This window comes from Ipomoea triloba, chromosome 14 (assembly GCF_003576645.1).
Source record: "Ipomoea triloba cultivar NCNSP0323 chromosome 14, ASM357664v1".
NCBI lineage: Eukaryota > Viridiplantae > Streptophyta > Magnoliopsida > Solanales > Convolvulaceae > Ipomoea > Ipomoea triloba.
Genome location: NC_044929.1, coordinates 12,841,210 through 12,855,907, shown reverse-complemented (window position 1 = coordinate 12,855,907; position 14,698 = coordinate 12,841,210). Strand labels below are relative to the sequence as shown.

Here is a 14,698-nt window from a genome sequence, read left to right as displayed (position 1 = left end):
GAACTACAGACGAATCGCAGCGCGCCAAAGAGAGAACTACAGACGAATCGCAGCGGGCCACATGTCCAGGATGTAGTTACACCTAACGTTATAACTAAAGTGAAAGATATTGATTTATGGGAGAGCATGCAACTTCAAGGGTGTGAAAATTTTAAAATATATATAACAAAATATGAAACATAATTAATTAGATAAAATAATTGAAATAAAAAAAAATTATATTCATAAATACGTTTTAATTTTTAAATTTTTTTAGTTAGATCAACTTTAAGTTTTTCATGGTGTGTGTATGGCTAGTCGCCTGGGAATAAGACACCTGTTAATTGAAAGTGAATCGAAGCGCACGATGGACTGTATGCGAGGAATAACTAGAGGAAATATGAGTTCCAACAACATTATCGTGAGGAGCCTTGAAATGCTAAAGGAATTTGTCTCAGTGCACATGCGCCATATATACCGGGAGCATAATAGGATTGCGGATGCGCTAGTGAAAAAAGTTCTTTCTCATAATATGGGCTTCATTGCGATCGAGACAATCCCAAATAAGCTGAAGGATGCAGTTAGGGAAGACCAAATTGGAGCAAGGTTTTCGAGACGAGTCCCTGCTGGGACAGAAGACTGTGTTATCTAAGCATTATAGGGTGTTCCCCTCTCTTTTCTGATTAAAAAAAAAAAACTTTAGTACAATATAAACTTGTATCCTACATTAACTAAATGATTCATGAAAAGTAAACTAAAAGAGCATTTAGCTTTAATTTGTTGCTAGTGAGATTCAAACTTGCTTAAGCAATTTAACATAAATTTTTTTTTTTTTTTTTTTTTTTTGAAAACCAAACTGAAATATCATTAAATCAAAGTTTGAATACAAGATGGTAAAGAAGAAATCCAGCAATGAGGACCAGTTTGCGAACGGGCCGCCCTAGCTAACACATGAGCGGGTTTGTTCACTGATCTAGAGATAAACTGAATAGACACAAACTCAAAGTGTCGTTTAAGTTCTCGACATTCGTTAATAGTACAACCTGCAAAGGAGAAGTCCGGCAAAGTACCATTAAACAAGTTGCACACCGCTTGACAATCAGAATAAACCTTCAGCCGACGAATGCCTTTTTCCTTAGCCCAAGATAAAGCTTCCTTAATTGCAATTGCCTCCGCTAAATGTGCATCATTCAAGCATCTAATCGGGCCACTTTTTGCCGCAACAAAACCATCGTTATTATCCAAAATAATCACACCATAACTAGCTTGATCTGTTTCAGGAAATACTGCAGCATCCACATAGATCAAAGCTACATCAGCCGTAGGACTAGCAGCATTACTCAATGTGAATCCATGCATATTGTTACTAATATTTCTCTCACCCAACTCCTGCCAAGAATTAAGTAAGTGAATTACCTCCAATTTAATTTTAGATGGTTGCCAGGGAGTTTGATTCCATACAAGATCATTCCTTCCATGCCATATACACCAGCAAAGAGCAGCAAATTTCAACCTTACTGCTAGAGAGCCATTCACAAACAAATTAGAAAACCAGGTCATGAAATCAGCAGTAGCTCCAGGGAGTGGGTAGTCTATAAAATCATTCCAAAGAGGAGCAACATGCATACAACCATAAAATAAATGTCCAAGGGATTCAGGATTGAGACGACACAGAGGGCATAGATCATCAACCTCGACATGTCTCGCTGAAAGAGCATTCATGGTAGGAAGGACTCCATGATAGCAACGCCACAGAAAGTTTTGAATGTTTGGAGGTATTTTCATTTTCCAGAGGTTACGCCAAGTAGCAGAAGGCAAGATATTGTGGTTATGTAGCTCAGACATAATACGATAACCATGCCTGACAGAGTAGAGACCCCTAGTATCACCTCTCCAACACCATTGATCGTCGAACTGCAATGTAACCGGAATTTTTGTAATGAGATTCACATCCCGGGGTTCAAAAATAGTGTTCAACACATTCATATCCCAATCTTTCGTAGCTTGATTAATTAAACCACTTACTGGCATATTAGGATCATGCTGCAGGATGGGAGAATGGATAAAAGGATCATCGTCATTTGGTAACCAGGGGTGTTTCCAAATGAGAGTTGCTTTGCCATTACCTATGCGCTTAAAACACCCATTTCGGAGCAAATTTTGGCCTGCAAGTATGGATCGCCAACAATAGCTCGGGTTCGTCCCAATCATAGCATCCAAGAAGTCACCATTTGGATAGTATCTAGCTTTATAAAGCAAAGCAGCCAAAGAAGATGGGTTAGTGAGCAAGCGCCATCCTTGCTTGGCGAGAAGTGCAATATTAAAACGACTCAGCGACTTAAAACCCATGCCTCCATTCACCTTCGACTCACACATTCTCGTCCAGGACATCCACCTTATGCCGCCACCACGATTGCCATTAGAAGCCCACCAAAACTTATTCATAGACCTCTCAATTCGCTCACATAAGGTAACAGGGAGATATTATATGCTCATGGTATATGTGGGAAGGGCTTGAGCAACACTTTTTAGTAAAACCTCCTTCCCCGCTCGTGAGAGTACCTTTTTGTGCCATCCACCCAACCGATGATTAAGTTTGGCTTCAATAAATGAAAATACTTCCTTCTTATTCCGGCCGATTCCCATCGGTAAGCCCAGGTATTTTCCAATATTACCAGCCTGACTTACATTAAATACGGAAGCCACTGCATCCCTTTGGACCTCTCCTGTGTTCCTGCTGAAGATAATACAAGACTTAGAGAAGTTTACCGATTGACCCGATAAACGCTCATAGGTGACCAAGCAGCTTTTAACTGCTTCAGCTTCTGGAACCGTAGCCTTAAAGAATAACAGGCTGTCATCGGCTAAAAATAAGTGTGATATTCCAGGAGCACCTCTTGCTACAACACATAGTGAAATAGCTCTATTACGAACTGCCTCAGTTAATAAATGTGAAAGACCCTTGGCACAAAGAATAAATAGATAAGGAGACAGGGGGTCCCCTTGNCATGATTTCATTCAAGAATGGCCATTCCATTTTATCATAGGCTTTCGCCATGTCTAACTTTAAAGCACACCAACCATCTCGCCCTTCACGCTTTCGGTTCAGGTAGTGAATCACTTCTGAGGCGATGAGCACATTATCTGTTATGAGTCGCCCTGGAAGGAAGGCACTTTGCGAGGCCGAGATTATCTTCTCAAGAACATCCTTCATTCTGTTCGCCAACATTTTAGAGAGAATTTTATAAACTACATTGCATAAAGCAATCAGTCGTAGTTCACGCATAGAAGCAGGAGCAGCAATTTTAGGGACCAGTGTTATTATAGCATCATTCATACCAACTGGGAATTCACCCTCATTCATGCAATCCAAGACGAAGCGGGAGACATCACTACTAACATAAAATTTAAAATTCAATTAACTAAAATACTCAAACTACTAAAAATTTGTACATAAATATAGGTTTTTTTACATAATTTAATGTTTTATATATGTGTGTGGGGNGGGGGGGGGGGGGGGGTGTGGGGTGAGGACAGCTGTTTCCACTGTGGCTCCACTGTGTGCAAAAAAGTTAATGAATAGACAATTCAATTGTTTAACCAACTTAGTTAGGGGTTTCAAAAAAAAAAAAAACCAACTTAATTAGGTAATTATATTCAATATTATATTTGATATTCAAAACTTTTTTTTTTTGTTTTTTTTGGAATAATGAATGTCGATTTTCTTTACTATTATTTTTAATTAAATATGATGAATTAAAGTGCCTGTTTCATACAATTAAAACTTTCAAACTAAATTCTCCCAAATGCACCTCATATTAACAATAAATGTCCATTATTGTAAACGTTACTTGAGGTCTGTTAGTAGCCCCCCAATTTGAGCCACATTCTCACATCCTCATTCTCCTTCCATACAAGGGTCACTATATCAAGATGCATACTAGACAACCTTGTTTCAATTCATTTGTGGACACCTATACTGTGGTTGACGGGAAAATGTTATAGAAATTCTTGAATATGGAAGTGTTACATTTAAGTTGCACTAAATGATGTATATAGCTATTAATACTAAACTATAATTTTGGCTTATTGGTGAAAAGGCCAAAAAAACTGGTGTTGTCTTCAAGGTCTGGTGGAGGCGATGAGACGAAGACAGCACATCACCATTCTGTCTTCATCCGGCGGCGAATAAAGGCTGGATAAATATAGTCGTGCTTGTCGTTTTTTTTTTCCTCGAGTTTGTAATTTATAATTTAAGTAATTTATTTGACTTTTGTTTTTTTTTTTTTTTTTTAAATTACATTAATTTAGTCCAGATTTAATAACAAAAGGGAAAGATAGGTCTATGGTTGACGGTAATAATGTTACCGAATACTCCGTAATATTTATATGTAAGTAAACAGAAACAAATAGATTTGTGTTGCTAAGAATATGTGCTTGTATTTTTATGGTTCTGAGTACAAGTGTGAGCATGTCTCATTTGTTGTTATAAGAACTCAACTTTTATACGATACATTGGTAACGTTACAATAATGGGCACAATAACATTTTAATGAGTGCAACGACTCCCCTAAAAAAGCGACATGACTCCTTAGTAATTAATTTATTTGAACTCTCCTCTGTAACTTTTACTCTTTGATGAAGTGATGCTCTAATAAGTGCATTGAACTCTATGTTAAGTGCATTGTTCCACCTGCTGTTTGCTTGACTCTTAATGATTACTATCTGGCTGTGTTAATTGGTTGATTCTTGATTATTACTATTTAATTATATTAATTGTTTTGATTCTTTCGTATTAGACTAAGAACGTTCTGGAGTCTTTGACACCTTCACCAAGAACGTTTCACCTACTCACCCCTTTGGGTTGAACTTTGAGTCTTTGAAGGGGCTGTTGAGTGTTGAAGAAAAGACACGTAGAGTTGCTACTTTTAAGAGTAGTCAAGTCCACAAACTACAATTTTTTTTTTGAAAACAAAAAAAATAAAAAAATTCAATGAATAAAGTGAATTTAATTCAATGAAAAAAAATCCACAGACTACAATTGAACTCAAGTGATTTTAATTTACCTGTGAGGGAATTAGGGAGAAAAAAAATTATAATTCGGAAGAATTGTAATTCAATGAATAAAGTAACAATTGAAATTACACTGTTTGGTATGCAGGAATCACTGCTGGAAATTGCGTAATTTCCGACCACCCAAAAGTGGTCGGAAATGAGCTAAAAGTTGTCAGCAACGCTCTTTCCGACCATTTTTCCGACCAAAGTTGGCGTCCGGAAATTCCTTTGTCGCAAATTCCGACCATTGGGCATGGTGGTCGGAAATTCTGTCACTGGCAAAAAAATATATAATTGCACTTCACTGCTGTATTAATTGAATGCATATTCTACCCTGCAATAGTAAACAATTTTAAACAATAATGTAACATCACCAAAAAATAACAATTTTAATTGCATTTGAAGATTATCTAACTTCATGTCTCCAAAAGTAGTAGCTACTTTACATTATCTAACTTCACATCTCAAAAACTAGCAGCTACTTTACATTTCAAAAAGTAGTAGCTACTTTACATTTCAAAAAGTAGTAGCTACTTTTCAATTCTAAATATTGTCACATTTAATAAATAGCATCACAAGATTATGTTGGAGATTGTGTATCATCATCCATGCTAAGATTATCCTGCCCAACATCACCACTTTGATTGCTATCGGCCATAGGAGCAACGTTATCCAGCCCAACATCACCACTTTGATTGCTATCGGCTGTAGGAGCAACAGATTCTACCAACTCAGGATGTGCACTATATATACCTTGTAACAACCCCATAATCTTCTTTTGATTCTCTAGAATCTCCTTGTTAGTTTGATCTAATTGTTCAAATTTTTCGTCACAAGCTACATGTGAGGATGATTCTCCATTTCTAGACTTTTTCCGTCTCGCCACCTCGGGAAAGTAGTGTTGGGTATCTGATCCAAACCCAAACACATAACCTCCTTTCTTGACACCACCTGTCGCTTCATACCAAGCAGTTGCTTGATCAAGTTCAGGTTCAGTTTGTTGCATTTGAATTATAGTTTCCTATATTGATAGACAACTTTTTAAAACTCATATATTAACAATTGTTGTCTGTTTAAACAAATGAATCAGAAAATTTCACAATTCACTCATATATAACAATGTAACAACTCATATATTTTACAGTTGGCTCATATTAACAAATGAATTAAAAAATTTCAGCAACCAACTATGATTAGACATTCTCAACTAAAGGAATTTAAGTAATTTGAACAATGTTGCATACTGAAATAGAGTATCTCAAAGTTTACTCATCAAATGATATCTCTAAAAGCAACACAAAGCTTATATATAGAAACAAATCTGTTAGAAAACAAGAAAGATAAGTGATTCTAGTAATCATGCATTTCTATTTTGAAATTTTCAGCAACCAAGAAACCAATTTCAGCAACTAAGAAGTGTAATCATGCATTTCAACAACTAGTTTTATATTATAGGAATTGAGATTGTTACCATGACTTTTTGAGCTTTTTTGCACACAAACTCATCGGTCTTTTTGCGTTTGTGTGTAGCTTGAAACAAAACTGCAAGTGAGGGATCCTCTCCAAGCTTTTCTTTCTATCCAAACAATGAATCATACATTAATGTTGTTAAACTTTAAATTGTATTTAAGTATTAATTATTAAATGACTTACTAATCTTTTCCTATGCTCAGTAATCGGAATTGAACCTCCAGTGTGCAGCGACGGTCCCATTCTCCCACAATCTGAATTTCTATTATTTTTGTTCTTCTCGGATGTCTTTTTGAATTCTTCATTATTCCAAATACTGTGATACTGAGTTAGAACTGGAGGAGACATCCATTGCGGTGGTGATTTACCTTTTGCCAAGTTAGAGCGCACATGTCCCAATGTGTCAGAAAGTCTTCTAGCAGCTTTTTTATTATATATATGTCGGATGGCTGCTTCATCTTCTGGATTCCACTTACATGCTTTCTGTGAAAGTTTAAAAAAAAAATTGTAATTAGTAAACATAAGTAAGCCAATTTTGTCCCAATTGCAATTATAACGCAATTTACCTTAAATTCATTAAACCATATATCTTTCATACTTTGAGGCGCACTGTTATAGGTCTTGACAGCCTCGGGGAAGTACCGAGTAATGCTTTCTATGATTTTCCAATGGGCATCGAAAGGTTCAAACCTAAAACAAGCATGGCAAACTCATAATTCAAATCAAAATTTAGAAATACACTGTACAGACATGAAATCAAGACTAATTAATTAAGACGAGAATGACAAACTCATAATTCAAATCAGAATTCCACAATGCATTTTCTGCTGATACATGAGCACTATTTTTCTGCCATATTTAAAAGTAGTGTTCAATTTGTTATGATATATATATGCACATATAAAACACTTTCATCATAATCTCAAACTAACTAACCTTAACCAGACACTAATAATAATAATAAGCTATAAGGTTGCGGGTTGCCATTTATTTAAGACTTACGCTTTAATGCCATTGGGACGAATGAAGATCCTTTGGCCATTTGGATCCGGACTGTGTGTTGGAGGTGTTGTTGTGATACTTGGGGTAGGTGATCCTCCTTCCAAATCAGCTGCATTTGAAGTAGGCGATGCCGAGGTAGTTCGCTCCGAATCACTATCATGCACCTGCCGGAATGCTAACGGAGGTTGGGACATCAAGCTTTGACCATTTTGCTTTGAGTTACGATGCGACATAACTCAGACTATTAAAAGGAAGCCAGCCCTGCTTTGGGGAAGAGAAAAGGAATGAATTATTAAGGTTAAGACTAAAAACATTATCATTTAACTTACTCCAATTTAAAATTCCAACTCAAACACTTGCATAGAGAAACCCATAAAGAAGAGAGACAGAGCAAGTATAGACACTAAGCAACAACATGAATCAAGAAAAAGGAAGCTTTAGCTTCATCTTCTCATGTCCTAGACAAAGAATTAGCCCAGATTTCACCACCATTCCTTTCTGCTCAGGAGAATGCCAAGTTCAGATTCTCACCCTCACCATTTTCAGCTAGAGATGAGGAGAATAATGGCTCATTCATTACACTTATCTTTCCAAGAACTAGAGAGGAACAACATGGTAATAATAATCTCAGTGTTGTTTCACACTACACCAGATGAATCATTCCTTTCATTAGATTAGTGAGGAGTAATTTTCTTGGTTAGCTCTTTTTTACTTACTGTTGTAATCATCCTTGTAGATGATTAGAGCACTGACTGTTGCTGACTCAGAAATTATATTCCACCAATAAAACACAAAATCCTAATCACATGAATTACAGTATTTGTTTTTCTTGGTATGAATGTGAATTATTAATTTTTTTGCATCATAATACCTAGTAGGTACTCGATTATCGGGACCCATCATACGATTATTATAGTGAAATATCTGATCCATTGCTACCTGCGGAATATTATAAGTTGTCTTGATATTCATCATCATCAATGTATATGCCAACTCTGTTTCTTCACCAACATTCATTGATAAAGGCTGTCTCGCAGCATTTAACAAATCATAGAAGTTTCTTGCACTACTGTGTGGCTCTTCTTCTTGGTTATTTTCGGCATTTAATGGAAAGGTTGATGGACCACATACATCAAAAACCATTTGTTCATACTGATTGTTTTCACTAGGGCCCTCGTTCACAAGTTGTTGTATTGCAGGGACAAGCTCACCATGACAAGTCCAAACCCAGTAATTCGGTTCAAAACCCTTTTTATATAAATGAACACGAACATCATCTGCAGATAAGTGTACTCTATTCTTACACTTACTACATGGACACCTAATCTGCATTGAAGCCTCGTATACAGGAAGCTTACTTGCATAATTTACAAATTCCTCAACACCCATTAAGAACTCATCAGTGTACCCCCTTCTTCTTGGTAGCAATCGGTTATACATCCATTTTCGATGCTCAAGTATATTAGCCATGTAAAACAACTGCAAAAGTATATATACACAATACAAACATAACATATATAAATATATTTAATATAAATATTTTAAATAATTATATGCTAACATACTAATAAATAAAAAACATATAAAATGCAAGGTTAAAAAATCATAAATATACAAATAATTATAAACACACACATAAATAAATAAATAAATAAATTATATATATATATATATATATATATATATATATATATATATATATATATATATATATATATATATATGAACACACACCTATACCTATATGCATACTTAATATTGTTCAATCATAAAATAAATAATTTAAAAATGTATTCACAAGAATATATATACAAAAAAATAAAGCTAGATCTAAAAAATGACATAAATAAAAATTCGAAAAATATATACACATACATACCTTAACTTGATCTCAATACTATTGTGAGTGCTTTAGAGAAAAAACTTCTGCAAAAAAACTAAAAAAATAAATAAAAAAAATCAGTACAATGGAATGGAGTATATAGTTTAAAGCTAGATCTAAAAAAAATGACATAAATGAAAGTTTTGAGAATATATACACATACCTTAGCTTGATTACTACATTATTGTGAGTGATTTAGTGAGAAATCTACTGTAAAAATGAAGAAATAAGTAGAAATGGGTAAAAACAGAAGGAGGAAAAAGTCTGAAAACAGGGCAGAAAGTGCACTGGAGGCATTTTTATATAAGGATTTCCGACAAGCCAAATATAATTTTCAAAATTTCAAAACGCGGATATTTCCGACCACCAAGAGACGTGGTCGGAAATTCCGACCAACGTGGAAAAAGCAGTCGGAAAATCCGACCCGGTACAGCACGTGGCGACGGAAAATTTTTTTGCATAAATACTCTCCGACCCCTTTTAGAGAGTTTGTCGGAATTTCCGACCACTCCCGTAAAGTGGTCGAAAATTCCGACTACCTTCCGACCTCTTTTCACTTTGACGTAAAAGGTCAAAAAAATCACTATTTCCAACCACTTTTCCGTGTGGTCGGAAAAGTGGTCGGAAAATCAACATTTTCCAGCAGTGAATAAGAGTATAGAGAATTGAAAGGTAAGAAACGATAAAATGACTGAAATGCCCTTATGTTGTAATAGTTGAGTAATAATAATAATAATAATAATAATAATAATAATAATAATAATAATAATAATAATAATAATTCTTTTGATAATAATAATAGTAATAATAATAATAATAATAGTAATAATAATATTTTCAAAATAATAATAATAATAATAATTCTTTCAAATTAAAAAAAATCAAAAGGTATGGGAGGAGGGGCAAAATTGTTTTACACCAACAAAATTGCCTCTCCTCTCCATTGAATTGGTACCCCATGAATTTCAATTCATCATTTGGAGAAAATTGCAATTCTCTCCAATCAAACAATGTAATTTGGGAATTCATTAAATTACAATTCAATAAATTCCAATTCCCCCTTAACAACACTCAACCAAACAACCCGTTAAAGCTTGAAACCCTGAGTAATATTCACTGTCCTAGACTCCTAGTAGAATACTGCCAACTTTGAATCTTTAAACCTAGTAAATATTAAAATACAGATTTATGTATTCTTAATAATTAAACTATAATAGTGTGTTTAGCGTTTACTGTAAATTGTATATAAATAAATAATTATGTGTTTGTAAGTGCTAATTAAAATTGTAATTTCTTATTGTTTTTTTATGTGGTAGATGGAAAAGTTTTTTAAATGAAAAGCAAAATTTGATCAACCAAATTAATCTTGTAGTGAACCATGCTTAAATTAAAGAAAGCTCGTATTGGTATTGGTGCCTAGTATGGATGATATATATCTACATTGCTCAAACAATTCAAGAACAAGACGTAAAATAACAAAAGTTTGAAATTTGCATCATTTTCGAAGTTGGTGTGTTCTATATTGTGATTGATAGAAAGTACAATTTTAAGAGTTAAATAATTGCTTCATTCACTGAAATGAATACTGAATTGCTTCTTTAATGGACTCATTTGTAGCTTTTGATAAGTAAATGTTGGTCCGTATGACTCAATTTTATCCTTTTAAATTTTCCCCCGTAGATATTTTGGCACTTGATAGTCAACTTGAGACTTATACCTTGATGTGTGCTCTAACTCTCCATTTTCCAATATCCAAGAGGTTGGCTCTCTTGCCAAAAAACTAGTAGAGACAAAGAAAAATTGTGTATATCCATTAGTTTATTTACTTGTGGAATTAGTTTTGATATTACCCATGGTGACGGCAAGTGTTGAAAGAAATTTTTTTGCAAAGAAGATAGAGGGAGATAATTTGATAAATGATATATTGTTTGGTTACTTTTATTGAAATGGATGCATTTGTAAGTGTTGATAAAGAAAAAAATTATACAACGTTTTCAAAGTATTAAAATGAGCTGTAGACAATTATAAAATGAAGACATTTATTTATAAATGTAACTTATATTTATATTTCTATATCATTGATGTGAGTAATATTAAATTTAGTATATTGACACCACTAAATTTTAAACCCGACTCCACCACTATAATAATTTGTTATGACTTGAAACTTGGCTAAGGTCGGGCCCCAACCTTGAATTAAAATAAAGTAACGTATATTTTTAGACGACAAAAATAATTTGGGTGGACCATGATCAACAATTATGCAAATCCTATTGTGGATCTTCTATTTCTTAACATATAACTTGTTTTTTACGTTGCACGAAATCCTCTTCTAACTCCTTGTCTCATTCCTTTGTAATCTGGTCATACTCTCTTTTTCGTGCCAGAAGTGAATGGCTCGGGGCCCTTGTCCTTTTGCCACACATTTTTGGGTTGGCCCTACTGCTTTGTCCAATATCACGCTAACTAGATGGGTGTGTGTGTAGTTAAATGGCGCAAGGGGACCAAACGAGGTCCTCATGAGAACTGATCTCTACCTCCCTTCTTTGATGGAGCCAAGCCAGGCAAATTGTTGGTTGGACCTACTCTCTAGGACTTGCCTCATGCCTTGCCTTCATCATCTTCTCTTTTCTTCTTATCGGCCTCTTCTGCTTCTGCAAATGCTTGGTCATCCTCATTAACTCGTTGTAAGATCGAAGAGGGTTGGCGTCCAGTTCTTGCAAAAATCTTCGGACCTAAGTACTTGGATAAATATTGAGATTGTTGCCTTTGAGTCGAAGTTGTATACATTGTTGACCTCTTTCTTGCACTTACCCATGAAGTTAGTGCATAAATAAGCAAAGTGATTCTTGCACTGAATGCTGTTATAGAAATATCAAATATGCCAAGAAGTTATTTGACAGCTCGTCAAAACTTCATATTGACCCATCCACACACGATCGCGTCATCTGCCCCAATCATCACCATAGCCGCCTTATACCTTGTCATATTTACACGCGAGTTCAAGGTCTCAGTGTAGGCCTTGATAGTTGGAAGCCTGAAATTCCTAAGAAGGGGCATGCCCATTATACTCTGGGTAAATGGTGTGACCATCCTTACCTTGGGTTCAGGTGACTACTCCCTCTCCCCAATTTTCTTCTCTAACTCCTTTATTTTCCTCTACAACTGCTCTACCACGTCCTCTTGCACATTTGAGGTATGCTTCTACACGGCGGACCGAGCGGAGCTGGTTCACCAGACTCATTCACCCTTTCTTACCGTGGTTCCGTCTTGGTGTGGTCGCTTGGTAGATGACTCTTTGGCCCTTAGTTGTGGCCCTAATTTCTCCCGGATCGGCGCCCTCTTGCGTAACAGCTCTAGGACGAACTTGGAATCGGCAAGTCGTCTAGCCGACCCTCCACTTTGAACAACTTCATCCCCTTACTTCCTTGGGAGCGAGGTCAGCCGCTTGTTGCACACGTTCCTCTTCGCTGTTAGGTTCTCCTTTGCTATGGTAACGTCACATGAACCTTGTCTTAAAGAGGCAACGTGGGAACCAGATATTGCATTCCTCCCACCAAGTGGGTCAGCGCCGTTGCTGCTTGTTGAATGGTGTGGACACTTGCTTGGAGTTCCACAGGGGGAGTTGGTGTTCTGGCCCCTGTTGCCCTCCGGCAGGACTGTGGTTGAGTTGGTCGTGGAGATCACGTGAGTTTATCAACCGGGCGTGTCCACTAGCGTTGCCATTGGGGTTGAGGTTGTGAGAACCATGAGCATTACTTGATCTAGACCATGCCATTACTTTAATTTGTTTCGAGAAAGATGGAAGTATGTCATAGCCTACTTCAGAGTTGATCTTAGGCTCTCAATGAAAGCACTAATTGACGATAATAGCGTTATCAAATAATATTTATGTGTTGCTAAGAGTATGTGATTGTATTGTTATGGTTCTGAGTACAAGTTTGTGAGTGTGCCCCTTTGCTGATACATGTGCTCAACTTTTATACTATACAGTGATAACAGTTACAATAGCACAACGACATCTTCATAAGTGCAACAACTCCCCTCAATAAGTGGCAAGGCTCCTTAGTAATTGTTGTGCGCTATCCTTCATAACTCCTGCTCTTTGATGAGGCGGTGCTCTAATAAGTGCATTGGACTTTGCATTAAGTGTATCATTCCACTTGCTCTCTGCTTGACCCCTGACCGTTACTATCTAACTGATTAATTACTTTGACTTCTTCATAGTAGACTAAGACCATTCTGGATCGGATCCAATACCTTGTCCAAATATCTTGTCAACGGTCATTTTGTGAAAGTCTCATTCACTGTATTTTATATTTGATATTCAAAACTAATTTTTTCGTTTTTGGATTTTCTTTATTACTTTGTATTATTTTTAATTAAATATGATATATTAAATTGTCGGTGTCATACAATTAAAATTTTCAAAAATAAAAATAAAAATCAAACTAACCCCCCTCTCCCCCACCACACACACACCCCTCTAGTAAATTAGGTAAACAAAATATTTCAGATCAATAGAATATTAGACTAGGTTTAGATATTATATTATTATTATAGTATCCAAGTAAAGCTAGATAGTATAGTTTGATATAGTTGTTACAAAGTATTGATATTATATTTGACGAATTCTAAATACAATAATAATATTTTGAAATTAAAATACTTTTTCGTTGTTAAATTCATGAAATTATGATTACTTTATCTGCTATAGTTCAAGTAATTGCTAACCAAATAGTTGTATGTCTAGGTATCTATATACATATATAGATCATACTAGCAAGATATGGATCAAATGCGAATATACTTCACCGTGCCAATGTGCGATCATACACCACAATATGTTCAGAAATGTATCAGAGTGAAATGTATAAATGCATCATTCTTGGACGTGCGGTCATGCACTACCAGGTACACATAAATGCACAATCTTGTGTTCTGAAATGCACCAAGATGAAATGCACAAATGCACCACACCTTGGTGCATTTATGAACACATTGTGTTGCATTCTTACATAGCTAATGATGCATGACTGCATGTCCGCACGGGAACCAGACCAATACTAGCAATATATATATATATATATACACACACACACACATAGAGAGAGAGAGAGAGAGAGAGAGAGAGAGAGAAAGAGAGTTCAGATCAAATGAGGGTCATCCTTAGATGAGGACTAAACTTGTGCGTCTGTTTTTTTTTTTTTTTTTTGGATGTCCCATATTTGATTTCCTAAGATGACATGATTGTCTTTTTTTTTTTTTGGAGTGGGGAGTGGGGAGTGGGGGGGGGGGGTAAAAGGGGGA

The 14,698-nt window shown here is 35.7% G+C and overlaps 1 protein-coding gene across 1 annotated transcript; it reads right to left on the bottom strand.

The window, feature by feature from the left end:
- Positions 1-5,604: 5,604 nt before the first annotated feature.
- LOC116003960 lies at positions 5,605-7,770 on the bottom strand. The gene is made up of 5 exons (XM_031243904.1): positions 7,507-7,770; positions 7,071-7,194; positions 6,688-6,987; positions 6,506-6,610; positions 5,605-6,055 (listed from the first exon to the last, which is right to left on the bottom strand). The coding sequence occupies exons 1-5, from the start codon at positions 7,737-7,739 to the stop codon at positions 5,615-5,617; spliced, it is 1,203 nt and encodes a 400-aa protein (XP_031099764.1). The 5' UTR covers positions 7,740-7,770; the 3' UTR covers positions 5,605-5,614.
- Positions 7,771-14,698: the final 6,928 nt, after the last annotated feature.

Excerpts from the sequence above, each read along its gene's own strand:
- LOC116003960 (XM_031243904.1), bottom strand. The coding sequence starts at position 7,739 with ATGTCGCATCGTAACTCAAAGCAAAATGGTCAAAGCTTGATGTCCCAA. Across the intron at positions 6,988-7,070 it reads TATGGTTTAATGAATTTAAG|AAAGCATGTAAGTGGAATCC; the intron begins GTAAATTGCGTT and ends AAACTTTCACAG. Across the intron at positions 6,056-6,505 it reads AAAAAGCTCAAAAAGTCATG|GAAACTATAATTCAAATGCA; the intron begins GTAACAATCTCA and ends CTATCAATATAG.